General features: G+C 38.8%; 2 protein-coding genes across 4 annotated transcripts; one reads left to right on the top strand and one right to left on the bottom strand.

Annotated features, from left to right (window-relative positions):
* The first annotated feature begins 200 nt into the window (after nucleotides 1-200).
* wbp1lb (WW domain binding protein 1-like b) lies at nucleotides 201-8575 on the top strand. 2 transcript variants are annotated; one of them, XM_058380807.1, is made up of 4 exons: nucleotides 201-475; nucleotides 4615-4714; nucleotides 5248-5409; nucleotides 7269-8575. In XM_058380807.1, exons 1-4 carry the CDS (start codon nucleotides 416-418, stop codon nucleotides 7865-7867), a joined length of 921 nt encoding a protein of 306 aa, XP_058236790.1. In that variant the 5' UTR covers nucleotides 201-415; the 3' UTR covers nucleotides 7868-8575. The 2 variants fall into 2 exon arrangements, with proteins under 2 accessions (XP_058236790.1, XP_058236789.1); XM_058380806.1 differs by having other exon boundaries at nucleotides 202-475; nucleotides 4612-4714.
* Nucleotides 8576-9049: 474 nt separating this feature from the next.
* On the bottom strand, nucleotides 9050-14573 carry LOC131346985 (5-hydroxytryptamine receptor 3A-like). Of its 2 annotated transcripts, XM_058380805.1 has the most exons (9): nucleotides 14444-14573; nucleotides 12755-12939; nucleotides 12151-12195; nucleotides 11957-12063; nucleotides 11588-11757; nucleotides 11119-11270; nucleotides 10762-10972; nucleotides 10415-10624; nucleotides 9050-10142 (listed from the first exon to the last, which is right to left on the bottom strand). In XM_058380805.1, exons 1-9 carry the CDS (start codon nucleotides 14562-14564, stop codon nucleotides 9877-9879), a joined length of 1467 nt encoding a protein of 488 aa, XP_058236788.1. In that variant the 5' UTR covers nucleotides 14565-14573; the 3' UTR covers nucleotides 9050-9876. The 2 variants fall into 2 exon arrangements, with proteins under 2 accessions (XP_058236788.1, XP_058236787.1); XM_058380804.1 differs by lacking the exon at nucleotides 10415-10624.
* Between the last annotated feature and the right edge of the window lie 320 nt (nucleotides 14574-14893).

Below are 14893 nucleotides of genomic sequence, written 5' to 3'. Positions count from 1 at the left end.
TCCCAAAACTTTTGGCAGTATAGTGTATTCATACTGTGCTTCCAGAAGATACGAGGTTTATTTTTTTTATTTTTTTTGTATAGAAAGTTTCCTGAGCTGACTTTTGTCATCGTCTTCACCCAATCCTGGATCAGCGCGCGTTTAGTGGGCGGGGGAAATCACATCTTTGTCCTATCTGGTTGCGCACGTGGCGCTGGAAGTGCAGATGTTGTGCAACAGCTGGGAGTTCTGCTTAGAGAGGCACGCTGTTCCTCCTGAGACAGAGCAGATATGAACTGGGACGAAGGAAGGCGGCGCATGTGGTCGCTTTTCACGTCTCCGACGCGCAATGAACAAAACATAACTCTGATCTTTGCGCTTTTACGAAACACAGCGTGTTGTTGACAGCTGGATGTTGTAGCTCGCGCCAGGGGGAATGGGTTTGTTTTTTTACACAGCTGGGCCTGTCAGTCCCACAGAGGCGACTCTCGACCAGGTGAGAGAAGTTTTTGTTCAGTTTATTGAAAATAAAATGAAAGTTTGTTTTATAAAGAAGTCCACTAGTTAACTTCTGCGGTGATTAACACGCCGGAGCTCGTGCAAACGAGGGGCGTAAACAGACGCAATTTTGTTTTGTTTTCCTACCCGTATTCTACAAGCCCCGCCTCTCTGTTCAGGATTGGCTAACAGAGCCCCTCCTCACGAGCTGTGATTGGCGTAGGTCACATTCCAACTCTCCTGTCGACGGATTTGTTAGCCTGGCCAATAGTAGAGAAGCAGGTGGAGTTTGTCGGAATACGGGTGTGGCTCTAAAATCACGACGCTCATTTTAAACCAGTATTATGAATGTAAGTGTATTATATCTGTAATGGGTTAAAATTCATTGCTAATGTAGTATTAGTTATAACGCCACCTATAGAGCAGTTGATTTTAATCCAAATCAGGATGAGTACAATAACATTATATCGGTTTATGTGCATGGGGATCGTTTCTTTTCACCCTGAGGCTCAAATTTTATTACACTAGCTATCATATGTAAATTATTTTTTATAAAGAAGAAGCTTAAATTAACTTCACTCTTTGGAGAAGTAAAGTTAATGTAATGTCAGAAAGTTCTATAACATGCGCGCGAGCTTGTTGTGTACATCCACCTTGCGCGCGCGAGCCTTCGCTTGAGCCAGCCCGGTCTGTTGGAGTACTAATGACTCGAGACTTTTGCCAAATCTTCAGGGGAAAGTAGACCATGCATGCACAAAATGTCAGCAGAATTCGCCAGATGACGTCACAGACTAAGCAAATGCAATGAGGCAAATGAACTGCATAATTCATTGCATTTGCATGGTTTACATTTATGGCATTTGCCAAACGGTGTTATCCAGGCTGCATCTACACTAATCCGGATAAATGACCCTTTTCAGTCCCTAAAGTCAGACATCCACACTGAAACCGCTTACATTCCTGTACTGCACATGAGTACATTTACATATCTGGCATTTGGCAGAAGCCCTTATCCAGAGCAACTTACAATTGATCTAATTTTTGATGCAATTGAGGGTTAAGGGCCTTGCCCAGGGGCCTAACCGGTTCAAACTCACAACCTTTCGATCAGTAGTCCAACACCTTAACCACTAAGCTTCCACCCTCTGTTAGATGGAGTAAAACATACGATGTGTCATTTCTGCCTGGCGTTTATTTAGAGCGTATCCAAAACAACTGCTGTACAATGTTGCCCACCATCTTAGGGCAGTCGGTCACATGACTGCGTCACGTGACTAAAAATGCGTTGTCATTGTCGAAAGCCTCCATTTTCACAGTCCACACTGCGATGCGAAATCGTTTTTCAAATTTATCCATTTTGGAAAGCATTTTCGAACAGATACGTTTTCTTTGACTAAAAACGCCGTCTCAGTGTGTATGGAAGGCCAAAACGGATAGGAAAATATGCATTTTTTAAACGAAAACGTATTAGTGTGGACATGGCCTTAGCGAAGTGCTGTGATGTCTATATATATAAATACATCTTACTGGTTCCATCTAATGGGTTTTTTCCGTGCCACAGTCGCCTCAGGCTTGCTCTATAGGGATAATTTTGTCTAACATCTAGGATTTTCTGCACTATGTTTTTTTGTTTCTTATGTCCTGCAAAGCTGCTTTTGAGACAATGTCCAATGTTGAAAGCGCTATACAAATAAAATTTAATTGAACTGAATTGGTTGGACCCAGTCATATTAACATAGCAATAGCGATTACCTCTGTTTTCTATTTCACTTCCTCAGCAACATGAATAGAGCCTGATAAAATTTCAGTGAAATCTCAAATCTATTTGTAGCTTTAAGCTTTTATTTGTTTGTTTGTGTGTTTACGCTTTTAATTTTTTCCTTTTATTTTCTATTAAATTACCAGAATTATTTAACTACGATTTGTAAACGTCGAAGAATGGCCTTCTCAACTTGTCTATTTAAATTAGGCTTACATAATAAAAATCAGGCCAGGGTGCTATTTCAACACACTTGCCTGAAATCCTGGTATCTTGGCTGTTGAGCGCAATGTTAAATAGTCACAGAATGATTTTCGACTGCTTCATGCTGTCCACATGTTTTCAACAGCTTATTATTATTATTATTAGACCGGTAAAGAAAAGTCTTCTTCTCATAGATAGAAAATGATTATAATCTCAAAGTCAGCTCTCACTTTCATGCTCTCATGGTGTTCGTAATGTTAGGTCATGTGAATGTGACCGATGTTTTTTTTTTTCCCCCCCCAGGGGGGAAAAGTTGTAAAGTTGAACAAAGAGAATGTTTTTTAACACAGCCTTGAGGATCAGGTGATGTTTAAGGATGAGCCTGATCTCACTGGGTTAGAGAACGTTCTGGAATTCTGTTTTTATTTCAGAATTCAAGTACATTTGTGTTTGGGTCTGTATCTGTAGTGTGTGAGATGCTTGATGATTATACAAACCCGCTAAAAAACCTTTTTAAGTAAAGAATGAAAGATACGGTTTATGTGTAGGAGAGTGTGTGGGGAAGACATAGCCATCTTCTTCATAAAATATAGCCCATTTTCTTTCTGTGTTCCACTGATTTCCTGAAAACAAGCTCAATATTAGCGTGGGTGTGTGTAAGATAAAGCATGGGTGAATGGGTCTTTCTTAGTCTATCTTTGAGACTATGGGAAAAATATGCACGCTCAAGACTATCCATGGACTAGTATCTATCTACCAGGACAAAACGTAGACACTGACTCATCCTTCTCTAAATCACGAATTCATGGTTCGATTGTACACAATTTAGTTTCATGTAGCAACAGCATTACTAAATTGAGGTCAGGGAACTGCAGTACTATGAAATCTGTTCAGTGTAAACACACACCCTCACTGCCCATTGTAATAGAAAGAACTGTACACTTGCTCTTTTAAAGCCAGTCTTGCAGCAGATCAGAGTATAAAAACATATAGATACAGGTCAAGAGCTTTATTTTATATTTACCTCAAATATCAGAATGTGACCTCTTTGATTGTGGCATGGTTGTTGGTGTCAGATTGGCTCATGTTAAGTATTTTAGACATTGCTGATCTCCTAGGAGTTTTATGCAGAACACCACAAGTCACTAGAACAGCTTTATTTCACCTGGATGTTCAGATACAATTGTCTGAAACAGTACTAAAGCCATTTGATCATAAGACCATCACTCAACTGGTATTTTCACCAGGGACAAAGATACTGGTGTAGCTTTTAGTTCTCCCATAGTTATTCAGTTGGGATGAACTCTCAACCTTATCAGATTCTTCAGGAAGAGCTCGTTCCCTGTCGAGGGGAGCCTATTCTAGTCATTGTTATCAAATGATGTTTCAAACAGAAAAACATTTTTGTGTATTTATGTGCAGGGAATTTCCCGTTGTACTGGACCAGAGCCACCAGTTTTTAATTTCATTAATCACCTACTGTTTAAATATACAGGCCTGTCTACAAATTTAAGAGATTTAAGATGTGCCCATTTGCACCTTGTGCTCTAGGAATACAGGTTGTATCTATATACATACACTGTAAGTTTTCCTCCAAATCATTGAATTCAGGGGTTGGGCTTGGCCCCTTAGTTCCAGTGAAAGGAACTCTTAATGCTTCAGCTTCATACCAAGACGTTTTTGAAAATTTCATGCTCCCAACTTTGTGGGAACAGTTTGGGGATGACCCCTTCCTGTTCCAACATGACTGCACACAAAGCAAGGTCCATAAAGACATGAATGAGAGAGTTTGGTGTGGAGGAACTTCACAGAGTCCTGACCTCAACCTGATAGAACCTTTGGGATGAATTAGAGTGAAGACTGTGAGTCAGGTCTTATTGTCCAACATCAGTGCCTGACCTCACAAAAAAGTGCTTCTAGAGAGGATTGGTCAAAATCTCCCATTAACACACTCCTAAACCCTGTGGAAAGCCTTCCCAGAAGAGTTGAAGCTGTTATAGCTGCAAAGGGCGGGCCAACTCTATAGTCCCAAAACCTTTGGCAATTTTGCTGTTTATGATTTCATCCAGATAGATTTGCTCGTCTGTCTTGTCTACGCTTTAGCATAGTAATTTCATATTACTGAGTGTTTGGTCTGGACGATGCTGATGACCGCTTATATGTTCTGTTAGCAGGCACAACAATGTGTCGGGAAGAATAACCAGAGCTACGTTTGTGAGTCAGGGCACTGCTGTGAAGACCAACAGTGCTGCAACTACTTCTTTGAGTTATGGTGTGAGTACCCCTGTACACTGCCAATACAATGTCTCTCACTGGGGAAATAAATAAACCAGCCACCAAAGTCACTACTGAATATGATGTAATTTACTCATTCATATTGCGTGTGCTTCACACAGAGACAATGAGAGGATCAAGTTCAACTTAGAGCACTTTTTAAAAGTAAAATACAAACAAACAAACAATTTTTATTAAAGATATAACTACCCATCCTGTCTATATTATGGACTCCTTTTATTTTAAAGCAACGAGCAAAAGTGAAAAAAAAATGTTAAAATCTATAATTTATCTTATATTTTTTCATTATGAGATATTTTAAATCAGATATTAGACTAAAAACCATGTTTCTAGGTAATTCCTTTTCATGTCGCAAGCTGGAAATGATCTTTATATGCCATTTGTGTTCTGTGTGCTTATTGCATTGTGATAGGTTTGCCATTGTAACAGAACTGTAGCTTTTTTACTCTTTTTTTTGTTGTTTACATATATTTCAGTTCCAGTTTCATTGTGATTATTGATTTATGAAATAGGGTTCTGGCTGATGTGTGCCATTGTCTTCATCCTGACCTGTTGCTGTGTGTGTCGTCACCGCCGCATCAAACACAGGCTGCAGCAGCAGCAGCGCCAGCATGAGATCAACCTGATTGCCTACAGAGAGGCTAGCAACTACACCTCACCTCCATTCTACTTCAGTAAGACTCGCAACCCGAACCCTTTTCTATCAGGGTGCCTGTTTGTTTTTAGATAGACGGTTCAGCTGAGGGATGTGCAGTCCTCCCTGACAATGTATACTTCCACCCTTCCACATGATTCCACTGGTAAAGCGTCAGGGAACCGTTTACAAAGCCAAAAGAAAAATACACAGGGCAATTTGAGATTCTGTCAATATTGATGCTCTGAGCTGGTTTGTGTATTGTACACACCTTAAATTACTCACTATGCCTTTGAAACTCGGTGCCCCTTGACAAAACTTAAAGTATGTTTCATTTGTCAGTCACAAAACTCTGCTTCATTGTTGCTTGGGGATTTTTTGGCTTGTTTTTTTGTTGGTTTGTTTTTTTTGGCAGAGCCTATACAAGTGCATATACACTATATTGCCAAAAGTATTCACTCACCCATCCAAATAATCAGAATCAGGTGTTCCAATCACTTTCATGGCCACAGGTGTATAAAATCAAGCACCTAGGCATGCAGACTGTTTTTACAAACATTTGTGAAAGAATGGGTCGCTCTCAGGAGCTCAGTGAATTCCAGCGTGGAACTGTGATAGGATGCCACCTGTGCAACAAATCCAGTCGTGAAATTTCCTCACTCCTAAATATTCCACAGTCAACTGTCAGCTGTATTATAAGAACGTGGAAGTGTTTGGGAACGACAGCAACTCAGCCACGAAGTGGTAGGCCACGTAAACTGACGGAGCGGGGTCAGCGGATGCTGAGGCGCATAGTGCGAAGAGGTCGCCAACTTTCTGCAGAGTCAATCGCTACAGACCTCCAAACTTCATGTGGCCTTCAGATTAGCTCAAGAACAGTGCGCAGAGAGCTTCATGGAATGGGTTTCCATGGCCGAGCAGCTGCATCCAAGCCATACATCACCAAGTGCAATGCAAAGCGTCGGATGCAGTGGTGTAAAGCACGCCGCCACTGGACTCTAGAGCAGTGGAGACGTGTTCTCTGGAGTGACGAATCGCGCTTCTCCATCTGGCAATCTGATGGACGAGTCTGGGTTTGGTGGTTGCCAGGAGAACGGTATTTGTCTGACTGCATTGTGCCAAGTGTAAAGTTTGGTGGAGGGGGGATTATGGTGTGGGGTTGTTTTTCAGGAGCTGGGCTTGGCCCCTTAGTTCCAGTGAAAGGAACTCTGAATGCTTCAGCATACCAAGACATTTTGGACAATTCCATGCTCCCAACTTTGTGGGAACAGTTTGGAGCTGGCCCCTTCCTCTTCCAACATGACTGTGCACCAGTGCACAAAGCAAGGTCCATAAAGACATGGATGACAGAGTCTGGTGTGGATGAACTTGACTGGCCTGCACAGACTCCTGACCTCAACCCGATAGAACACCTTTGGGATGAATTAGAGCGGAGACTGAGAGCCAGGCCTTCTCGTCCAACATCAGTGTGTTACCTCACAAATGCGCTTCTGGAAGAATGGTCAAAAATTCCCATAAACACACTCCTAAACCTTGTGGACAGCCTTCCCAGAAGAGATGAAGCTGTTATAGCTGCAAAGGGTGGACCGACGTCATATTGAACCCTATGGATTAGAAATGGGATGTCACTTAAGTTCATATGCGAGTCAAGGCAGGTGAGCGAATACATTTGGCAATATAGTGTAGTTTTCACACCTTTAAATAAGCCCCCCTGATTGCCTTGGTGCATCAGTGACAAAAAATAATGTTCAGAGATAATGAATAGTGTGTGCAGGAAGAGATAAAGAGTTGATGATCACATAAATGTATATAAAATATATGCTCATTATTTAATGCTTCATGTTTGCATAATAAGTAGTATTCCTTTTTCCTACATTCTCTCTGTTTGGTGCTTTTCAGGGTTTCTACCAAGCTATCTCCTTCCTGACTATGAGGATGTAACAAATAATCCTTTAACCCCACCACCTCCTTACTCTAACTCAAACTCCGGACCTCCAGCTTGTACCAGCAATGACCAGGAGGAGGCGCAATGTCCATCTGGACAGACCACTCCTGTGCCCACATCATCAATAGCACTGTGCTCCAGTCCTGACATTGTGGGGCATTCCTCCAGGGAGAACCAACACAGAGATGATAGGAGAGACACAGAAACCATGTTAAAGCAGGATATGGATCCCAAGGACCAGGAATGTGATCTTGAAATACCTGAAGAGGAGAAGGAGGGGCTCATGGAAAGACGGCGTCACTTTACAGGTGACTCTGGCATCGAAGTGTGTTTGTGCAGCCGAGGAACCGGGACTCACAGATCTAAAGAGCTTGAGGTGCTGTTTAACAATGAAGGCCATGGCAGCTCGATGGAGTTTTGCGATAGCTGTGGAGCTAGAGATGATAAAGACAGGGAGCAGGGGACAGAGCTTGAGGCATCACCACCAACACCACCACAGCTTCATCCTCCCTGCCTGTATTTGCATACCATTAATGAGCAGGAGGGGCCATAGGAGGGTCAGAGCTGCGGGGGATGATACCAAACATAAAGAAAAACAGAGACATAACAGTGCCCACCATGTTTTGTGGTTACAGTAGGTGTAAGCCTTTTGACAATCTGATGGTTGAGTGATTTTTGTGTAGTGACAGCTGTGGATCCAAAGTCTGTCCTAGAAACACTGGTGGAAATACTTCCTGGATGGGACTCCAGGCTTTCAATCCACTTTCTGGCAGGTTTTAGAAGGTTGGATGAAACTGTGAGCGGTAAATTCAGATAATGACAAGATCCAAAGATTACACAAGTTCACCAGAATTGTTTGGTTTAATTAGCCAGTTGGGTTCAGCTGGCAGTTCACAGGGATAGCAATGATCTACCGTCATAAAATTTGTACACTATTTTCATTTATGGCCTCTGTTGTTTATGTAACTTGGCAGGAACTGGCCATCGGGAGTGATATTTACAAAGGATCCTTGGACCCTGCAGATCACACCTTGTAGTTATATGTACATGTTGATTTTCATCAAGCTGTGCAACTTTTAATTTAAACCTTTATAAATACCTTAATGTTGTGCTAGCTAAACGGGCCACTGCTTTGCGCTTTGTTAATCTCACCTGACAAAACAGACGAATTAAGATGATTGATGATTGTAATTGATTTTATTGTATTATTGTTGTCTGAATTATACAAAGTTCTAAATAAAAAGTTGATTTCGAAAGCCTAGTTCGCATGATGTCTTTGTTTCAAATCAGAATCTGCAAAATTTCTGTATTAAAAATGCAGACTGTTTATGTTGACTGATTTACAGGCATAGTGAAATGTAGACATGCAGAAGCATTTGACTTGGTGTAAAGTTTATCATTTTTTTTAGTTGGGCTTAAATGAATGAGAAGTAGATTATAATCTGTATAAACTTTGCACTAAATCAGATGCCTTATATATAAATGATTTTCTGGGACAATTGCTGATTTCAAAGCTTTGAGAAACAAAATTTTTCATTATTGATTGTGAGATTCAATACCAACAGTATCTGTTCTTAAGAAAATGTTTATGGAACAAATCTTTCAATGTTATTAATAATCTCCAAAAGAGAGGCCTAAGACCTAGTACTACTTTTAAAAAACTGTTAAAAAATTGTAATCTTGCAGAATAACTTTAATTTACAACACATGGCTTAAGATTAAGTATTATGCTCTTTATTAGCCAATGTTGGAAAGTGACAGTGGAAGACCCTTTCTTTCATTTGGTTCATTTTTTTAAAGCTCAAACATGACAAACAATTTGAACAGTTATTAATAATTAATAAGTCATTCAGTTATTGATAAGTCATGATTTTTTTCAATTCCGTTCACTTCAAGTTCGATTGCAATGTATTGGAAAAATGTTATCTGTGGACCTTTGGATGTTAAGGATGGATGATAAGAGTATGGACATTCTGTTTAGACCTGCTTACACAATTAAACAACAACAACAAAAAAAATTGTGGCTTGTTTCTAAGGTGCATTGAAGAAGAAATTAATTTTAAAGAAATTTTTTATATCTTGTGATTTTCGTAGTTACACTATTTATATTTGGACGACATAAGTATGTAATTTTATCTTTGTGTGTGTGTGTGTGTGTGAGAGAGAGACTGACATTATGATTTAATTAAGCATTATTTACTGCTGTAGTTAAAATTCCCCAAAATTCAGTAGGGTGAACAACTTTATTTTTGTATTACTGAATGTTTGTATCAGTTGTCATTTGTTTAAATGTTAACTACACCTGCATTAGCTGGTGTTTATTTACTTTAGGACTGAAAATCAGGTGAAAAATTGAAAACCTACTGATCTCCACATTGTTAATGTCACTGATAATGTATTAAAGCTGAGGTTCATCATTTATGCTGAACATTACATTTAATATGAACTGCCACCATTGATCTTTCTCTACTGAAGCAACACTGATACAACTTTAAGAACAGTGTATGGTGGATGGTTGGTGTGGGTTATAATATTGTGTTATTCCTACTCAGTGTGTTCCATTCAGTGTTTGAGCCACAAAACGAGTATGGTGATGTAGGACACAATCACAAAGAGGAGGTAGAGCCGAAACAGGAGTCGGTCAATAACATCTGCAATCAGCTTCCAGTCGTTCTCTTTAGGGCTCAGGTGTTCTTCCAATCTCAGTCGAATGGTCAGCACGTCTCGGGCCACTTTCTTCAGCTCATCCACCATGGCTACACCCTCTATCATCTCCATTTCTCTAGTTTCAGCAGGTATCGTTGCTTCACCTGGCATGTCCAGCCTCCCTGGGGACATAAAAAATTAGATGATGAGACATCAGAAACTGTACAACTACTAAACCAGCTAGCAAACCTAGAATAATTTGCTAATGTTAAGTTGCTGTGGTGACGTGAACTTCATTTCATATTTATAGAAGGGATCTCCACTATCTACAGATTGGAATCCACATCGCCACCACCCTGTTGACTGATTTACTCTAACAGCATGCCCCATTGCTTTTATTCCTTCTTTAGCAAGTATGCTTATTATATGTGCCGTGAACCACTAATCCTGATACCCTCCGCATGTGGGTTTAAAGTCACTGTGACCCGAGCAGCAGGAGGTTTAGGAGACATGCACAGGAGGCGAGCGAGGAAGTCCAGAATGAGGATGTGGAGCCACCGGGGTACTCTGTGGTAATGTTTGGAGTTGTTACTGAGGTTAACAATGAACATTGCCTCCAAAAGGCTGGCCACCATCAGAGCCAAGCTGAAAGAGAAAAAGACATCTACAGAGGAAAAGAGATGTATATACAATATACAATAAGTTGTGGGCTATATCGTAATTTATGCTACTTATTGATTAGACAACTAACAAGAAGCTACATATCACATTATAATGTATTATTATACAACAGTGATGTACTTATAAGGGCCGCATGTGAAGCGCTATCAGGCAGGAGGTCATTAGTGATGAGCAGAAAGACAGTATAGCCCAGGATGAGAGTCATTTTGAAAGCAGAGCGATCAACATTTTCAGGAGGCAGGAAGAAGCTGAACAGGTCCAACAGACTCAGGAAGCAGCTGGGGACCAGGAGGTTCACTACATAGAGACTGGCCTCACGTTTAAGGAGTATCTGTGCCATTAACACAAAAAGAGTTGCACTGCTATAATCCATGCATAATGTTTCTTGTATGAAGTCAAAACGGAAATTTAAAAGTGATATAAGTGATATAGTGATATAAAACTAAATATTCAAGGCACACTGGTGGGTTCACTTACACCATATTTAACAGAAGAAAAGGTCCTTTTGCTGGTAAACGTAGTAGTGGAAATAAGTTCTGTCACACTGACAAATCTCCATCCCGAATCAGAGTGAACAGATAAGTCAAATATAAACGCGGCCGGTTTAGACATCAGCTTCAGTTCATTTTCTAAAAGACAATCATTTCATATGTAAATATTATAAATCCATTCATTCATTCATTCATTCATTCATTTATTCATTTATTCATTTATTCATTTATTCATACATTCATTTACATATTCATTGATCTTTAGTAAGCACTTTATACTGCTCAGGATCACGTTGAATGGCATGCTAGTCTATCATTACAGAATGGTGCATACACACACACACACACACACCATGGAGTCACCACTAACAAGCACCCCAATTACAGTCAATAGCAAATTGAGCATCAGCTCATATGAATATACTATAGAGAACGCTTCTGCTGTACAGTGTTACCTTCATGCAAGTAGGAATGGAAAGTAAGCGAGCAGTTCTGGACATCAAAAGGAAACTTGTAGATGTCCATTTGACACGAGGCAGTAACTCTTTTGAGTTGAACAAAATGAACCCCGCCAGTGTAATTGAGCTGAAGGTAGGGTATGTCAATGTTTGTTTCTTGATCCATACTGCAATGTCATCAGAGAGTATATATCAGACTCAGAGTGTCCGTGGACTGAAGTGTCCATGGAATTTATTTTATAGTTGCAGGTGCTCTTGAAAAATCTTACCTGGCTTCATTCATATAATATGGCTTTCACTGTAATCTTTTCTGCCAACTTTCTTATCCCGTATAAATATATTATCAGAAAAGGGAAGGTCACTCACTGCTCAGCTATTTGTATACTTGGCAACCACAGCTCGGATGCTGGGTAAGAAATATTATCAAATCCACATTCAGTGTTGTTCCAGCTCAGAAATGGCACAGTCCAGTCCTGTTAAGAATTGAATCAAGTGCTGTTCAAAAAAGTTGAAATGAACAGAACAGTGACTTGAACAAAATGAGGTGAAATGAGGTTTACCAGTGTTGTTATAATAAATGCTGTCATGACCTGCTGCTTTTCATCCTGCGAAAACAAAATGTAGCCAAAGAAATTAAGTCAGTATCAACAAAATATACAGTATATGATATGGCCAAAAGTTTGTGGACACCTGAATTTTGAACGCGCCATTCTAAAACCATTAATAAAGTGTGGCTCCTTATTCGCTATCATAATAAGCTCCACTCTTCTGGGAAGGCTTTCCACTGGATGTTGCAGCATGAGTATGGGGATTTGTGAGCATTCAGCTAATAGAGCTTTAGTGGGATCAGACACTGATGGGTGAAGAGGTCTGGGGTGCAGTCATCCCAGAGTTTCAGTTCACCCCAAAGGCATTTAGTGGGGTAAACCAGGTCTTTGGTCCTTGGTAAATTGGAACAGTTTATGCTGGGCGTCTTAGTTCCACTGAATGGAATTTATAACTCTACAACATACAAAGACATTCTATACAATTGTATGTTTCCCATGTCATAGCAACAGTTTGAGGAAGAACCACACATGGGTGTGTCGCTCAGGTGTCCACATCATTTTGGTCATATAACATATTAAAATACTATAGTTAAGACAGAATATATGAAGTGCTCACCACACCCAGGATACCAGCAACACTCATCCCCAGTTTAACAGTTAGAACATCGCTCGGGTATGTAACAGGTCGCATTTCATTACTCCAGAGAGCGTTGTTAATTTGAGCATACATGGCTTGGGTACCATTAAAAGTGCAATCAACTGGCAGTACATAAGAAGTCTTCTGACATCTAGCAAAGGGAACTAGAAATATCAAAAAATCACTGACTGATTGCTTGATGGTAAATACAAAAGTGTAAAAGTTAATAGGTAATAAAAAGCCGTGTATATTTTTTGATTGTGACTTAAATGCAGTCAAAAGATTACATATTATGTATCGAATGAAATACTTGCTTTTAAAGGACAGTATATATTCCAAGACAGGGGAACGATAAGATAAATGTCAATATTTTACTAATAGCATCATATCTATTTTCCTTATAACTAAATAAGACCTCACTTTATTGATTTCCTTAAACCTTTCCTGCAAAACACAAGCACTCTTTAGCTAACATTGCAGGTTACAAGAACTTTTACATTTCTAAAATATCACTTGAGAAAAAAATAAATTAATTCAGTCGTCCATGTCTAAGAGAAAAAAAAGATTACGTTAGATCATTACATTACATACATCAGTACAATACATCAGATCTGAGTGTTTTCAAACAACAACTTTACTAAAATATTCAATGTTTAATGACCAGAATTATCCTGATCATCATTTGATGATGAAAATATCTTTGAAATGTGGAAAATAACAAAAAATGTACACAAACTATAAGAGAAGAAGAAGAAGAAGAAGAAGAAGAAGAAGAAGCCAAAAAATATATCAAATCAAATAACAAAATATATCAAATAACAAAATATAAAATATAAAATATAACAATAATATATCAAATAACAAAATATAAAATGCTATATTTTGTAACATTTTATATTTTGTTATTTGATATATTTTTTGTTATATTTTTGTAGCCTAATTTGGGTATTTTAGTATTTTTTTGTTATATTCCTTCCTATTTTATCTATTACCTGTGTTTGTGGATACTGCTGGAAACTGTGAATTTCCCTTTGGGATGAATAAATCTATCTATCTATCTATCTATCTATCTATCTATCTATCTATCTATCTATCTATCTATCTATCTATCATAGGTATTACAGCAGAGAACTGTATCACGGTGCAGCTGATTTCTAAATTCTAAGGTTAAAAGACCACAAAATTATCTCCAGTTTAAATAAATAAATAAATAAATAAATAAATAAATAAATAAATAAACCTCCTAACTCTTGAAATGTACTTGAAAGATACTACAAAAATGAAAGTTACTAATTTTTTAAACAGCTATTATCAGTTCTTCCATTATCAGGTTCTTAATTTACTCTAAATAAGACTAAATAAATGTATAACATAAAGCTATAGATTTACCTCTGCACCATGATATTGGAAACGCTTTCCAGAAAAATAAAAACATTTACACATTTTAATCCATTTATATGGCATGTCCATTAAACAAGTCTGTGTGTAAAGTTGGTAATACAGAAAAAAAAATGTATTATGAATTACTTTCAAAGCTGCTGTTAGAAAGTATATTAATCAACACCTCCTACCCAGTCAGAATGAAGAATCCAAGATTACTCTAGTAATTTTTTTAATGTTTAAGTTTTTACCCTGGGCATAAATTAATTTCCATATCTAAGCTCTTACCTTCACTAATAATAAGTAAGAGAAGTAGCCATCTCATGAACAGTGTGAATCCTCTTTGCTGCGCCATGTCAGTGTGAGGTTGTGTATCCATCATCTGATTCTCTGCTTGTGGAGATAGCATAGGCACAATAATGGCTACCTAAAGAAAATAGAAAGAGTTGTCTGATTGCAGCACGCAACACAAATAAACAAAAACTTCATAATGTAAACATTTCCTAGTAGCACATGATTAAAACAAACATCCTTAGGGAAAAAAACCTAAAGAATGAATAAATAAAAGAAGATTTTCCTTGTTCTGTCAAAACTCAACTCAGACAAATATTCACTACATTGTCAAAAGTTTTGGGACAAGTTTGGTGTGGAGGAAGTTGACTGGCCTCAACCCGATAGAACACCTTTGGGATGAGTTAGAGTGGAGACTCGTTCAACATCAGTGCCTGACCTCACAAA

The sequence above is a fragment of the Hemibagrus wyckioides genome, linkage group LG26, assembly GCF_019097595.1.
Source record: "Hemibagrus wyckioides isolate EC202008001 linkage group LG26, SWU_Hwy_1.0, whole genome shotgun sequence".
Classification (NCBI taxonomy): domain Eukaryota; kingdom Metazoa; phylum Chordata; class Actinopteri; order Siluriformes; family Bagridae; genus Hemibagrus; species Hemibagrus wyckioides.
This window is presented reverse-complemented; position numbering and strand designations above follow the sequence as displayed.

What these genes read in the sequence shown, in the direction of transcription:
- LOC131346985 (XM_058380805.1), bottom strand. Translation starts at nt 14,564, where the DNA reads ATGCTATCTCCACAAGCAGAGAATCAGATGATGGATACACAACCTCAC. An exon ending in CTTACTTATTATTAGTGAAG is followed by an intron (nt 12,940 to 14,443) that starts GTAAGAGCTTAG and finishes TGATATTTCTAG; the next exon opens with TTCCCTTTGCTAGATGTCAG. An exon ending in TTGCTGGTATCCTGGGTGTG is followed by an intron (nt 12,196 to 12,754) that starts GTGAGCACTTCA and finishes TTGTTTTCGCAG; the next exon opens with GATGAAAAGCAGCAGGTCAT.
- wbp1lb (XM_058380806.1), top strand. Translation starts at nt 416, where the DNA reads ATGGGTTTGTTTTTTTACACAGCTGGGCCTGTCAGTCCCACAGAGGCG. An exon ending in CTACTTCTTTGAGTTATGGT is followed by an intron (nt 4,715 to 5,247) that starts GTGAGTACCCCT and finishes TTTATGAAATAG; the next exon opens with GGTTCTGGCTGATGTGTGCC. An exon ending in CTCACCTCCATTCTACTTCA is followed by an intron (nt 5,410 to 7,268) that starts GTAAGACTCGCA and finishes GGTGCTTTTCAG; the next exon opens with GGTTTCTACCAAGCTATCTC.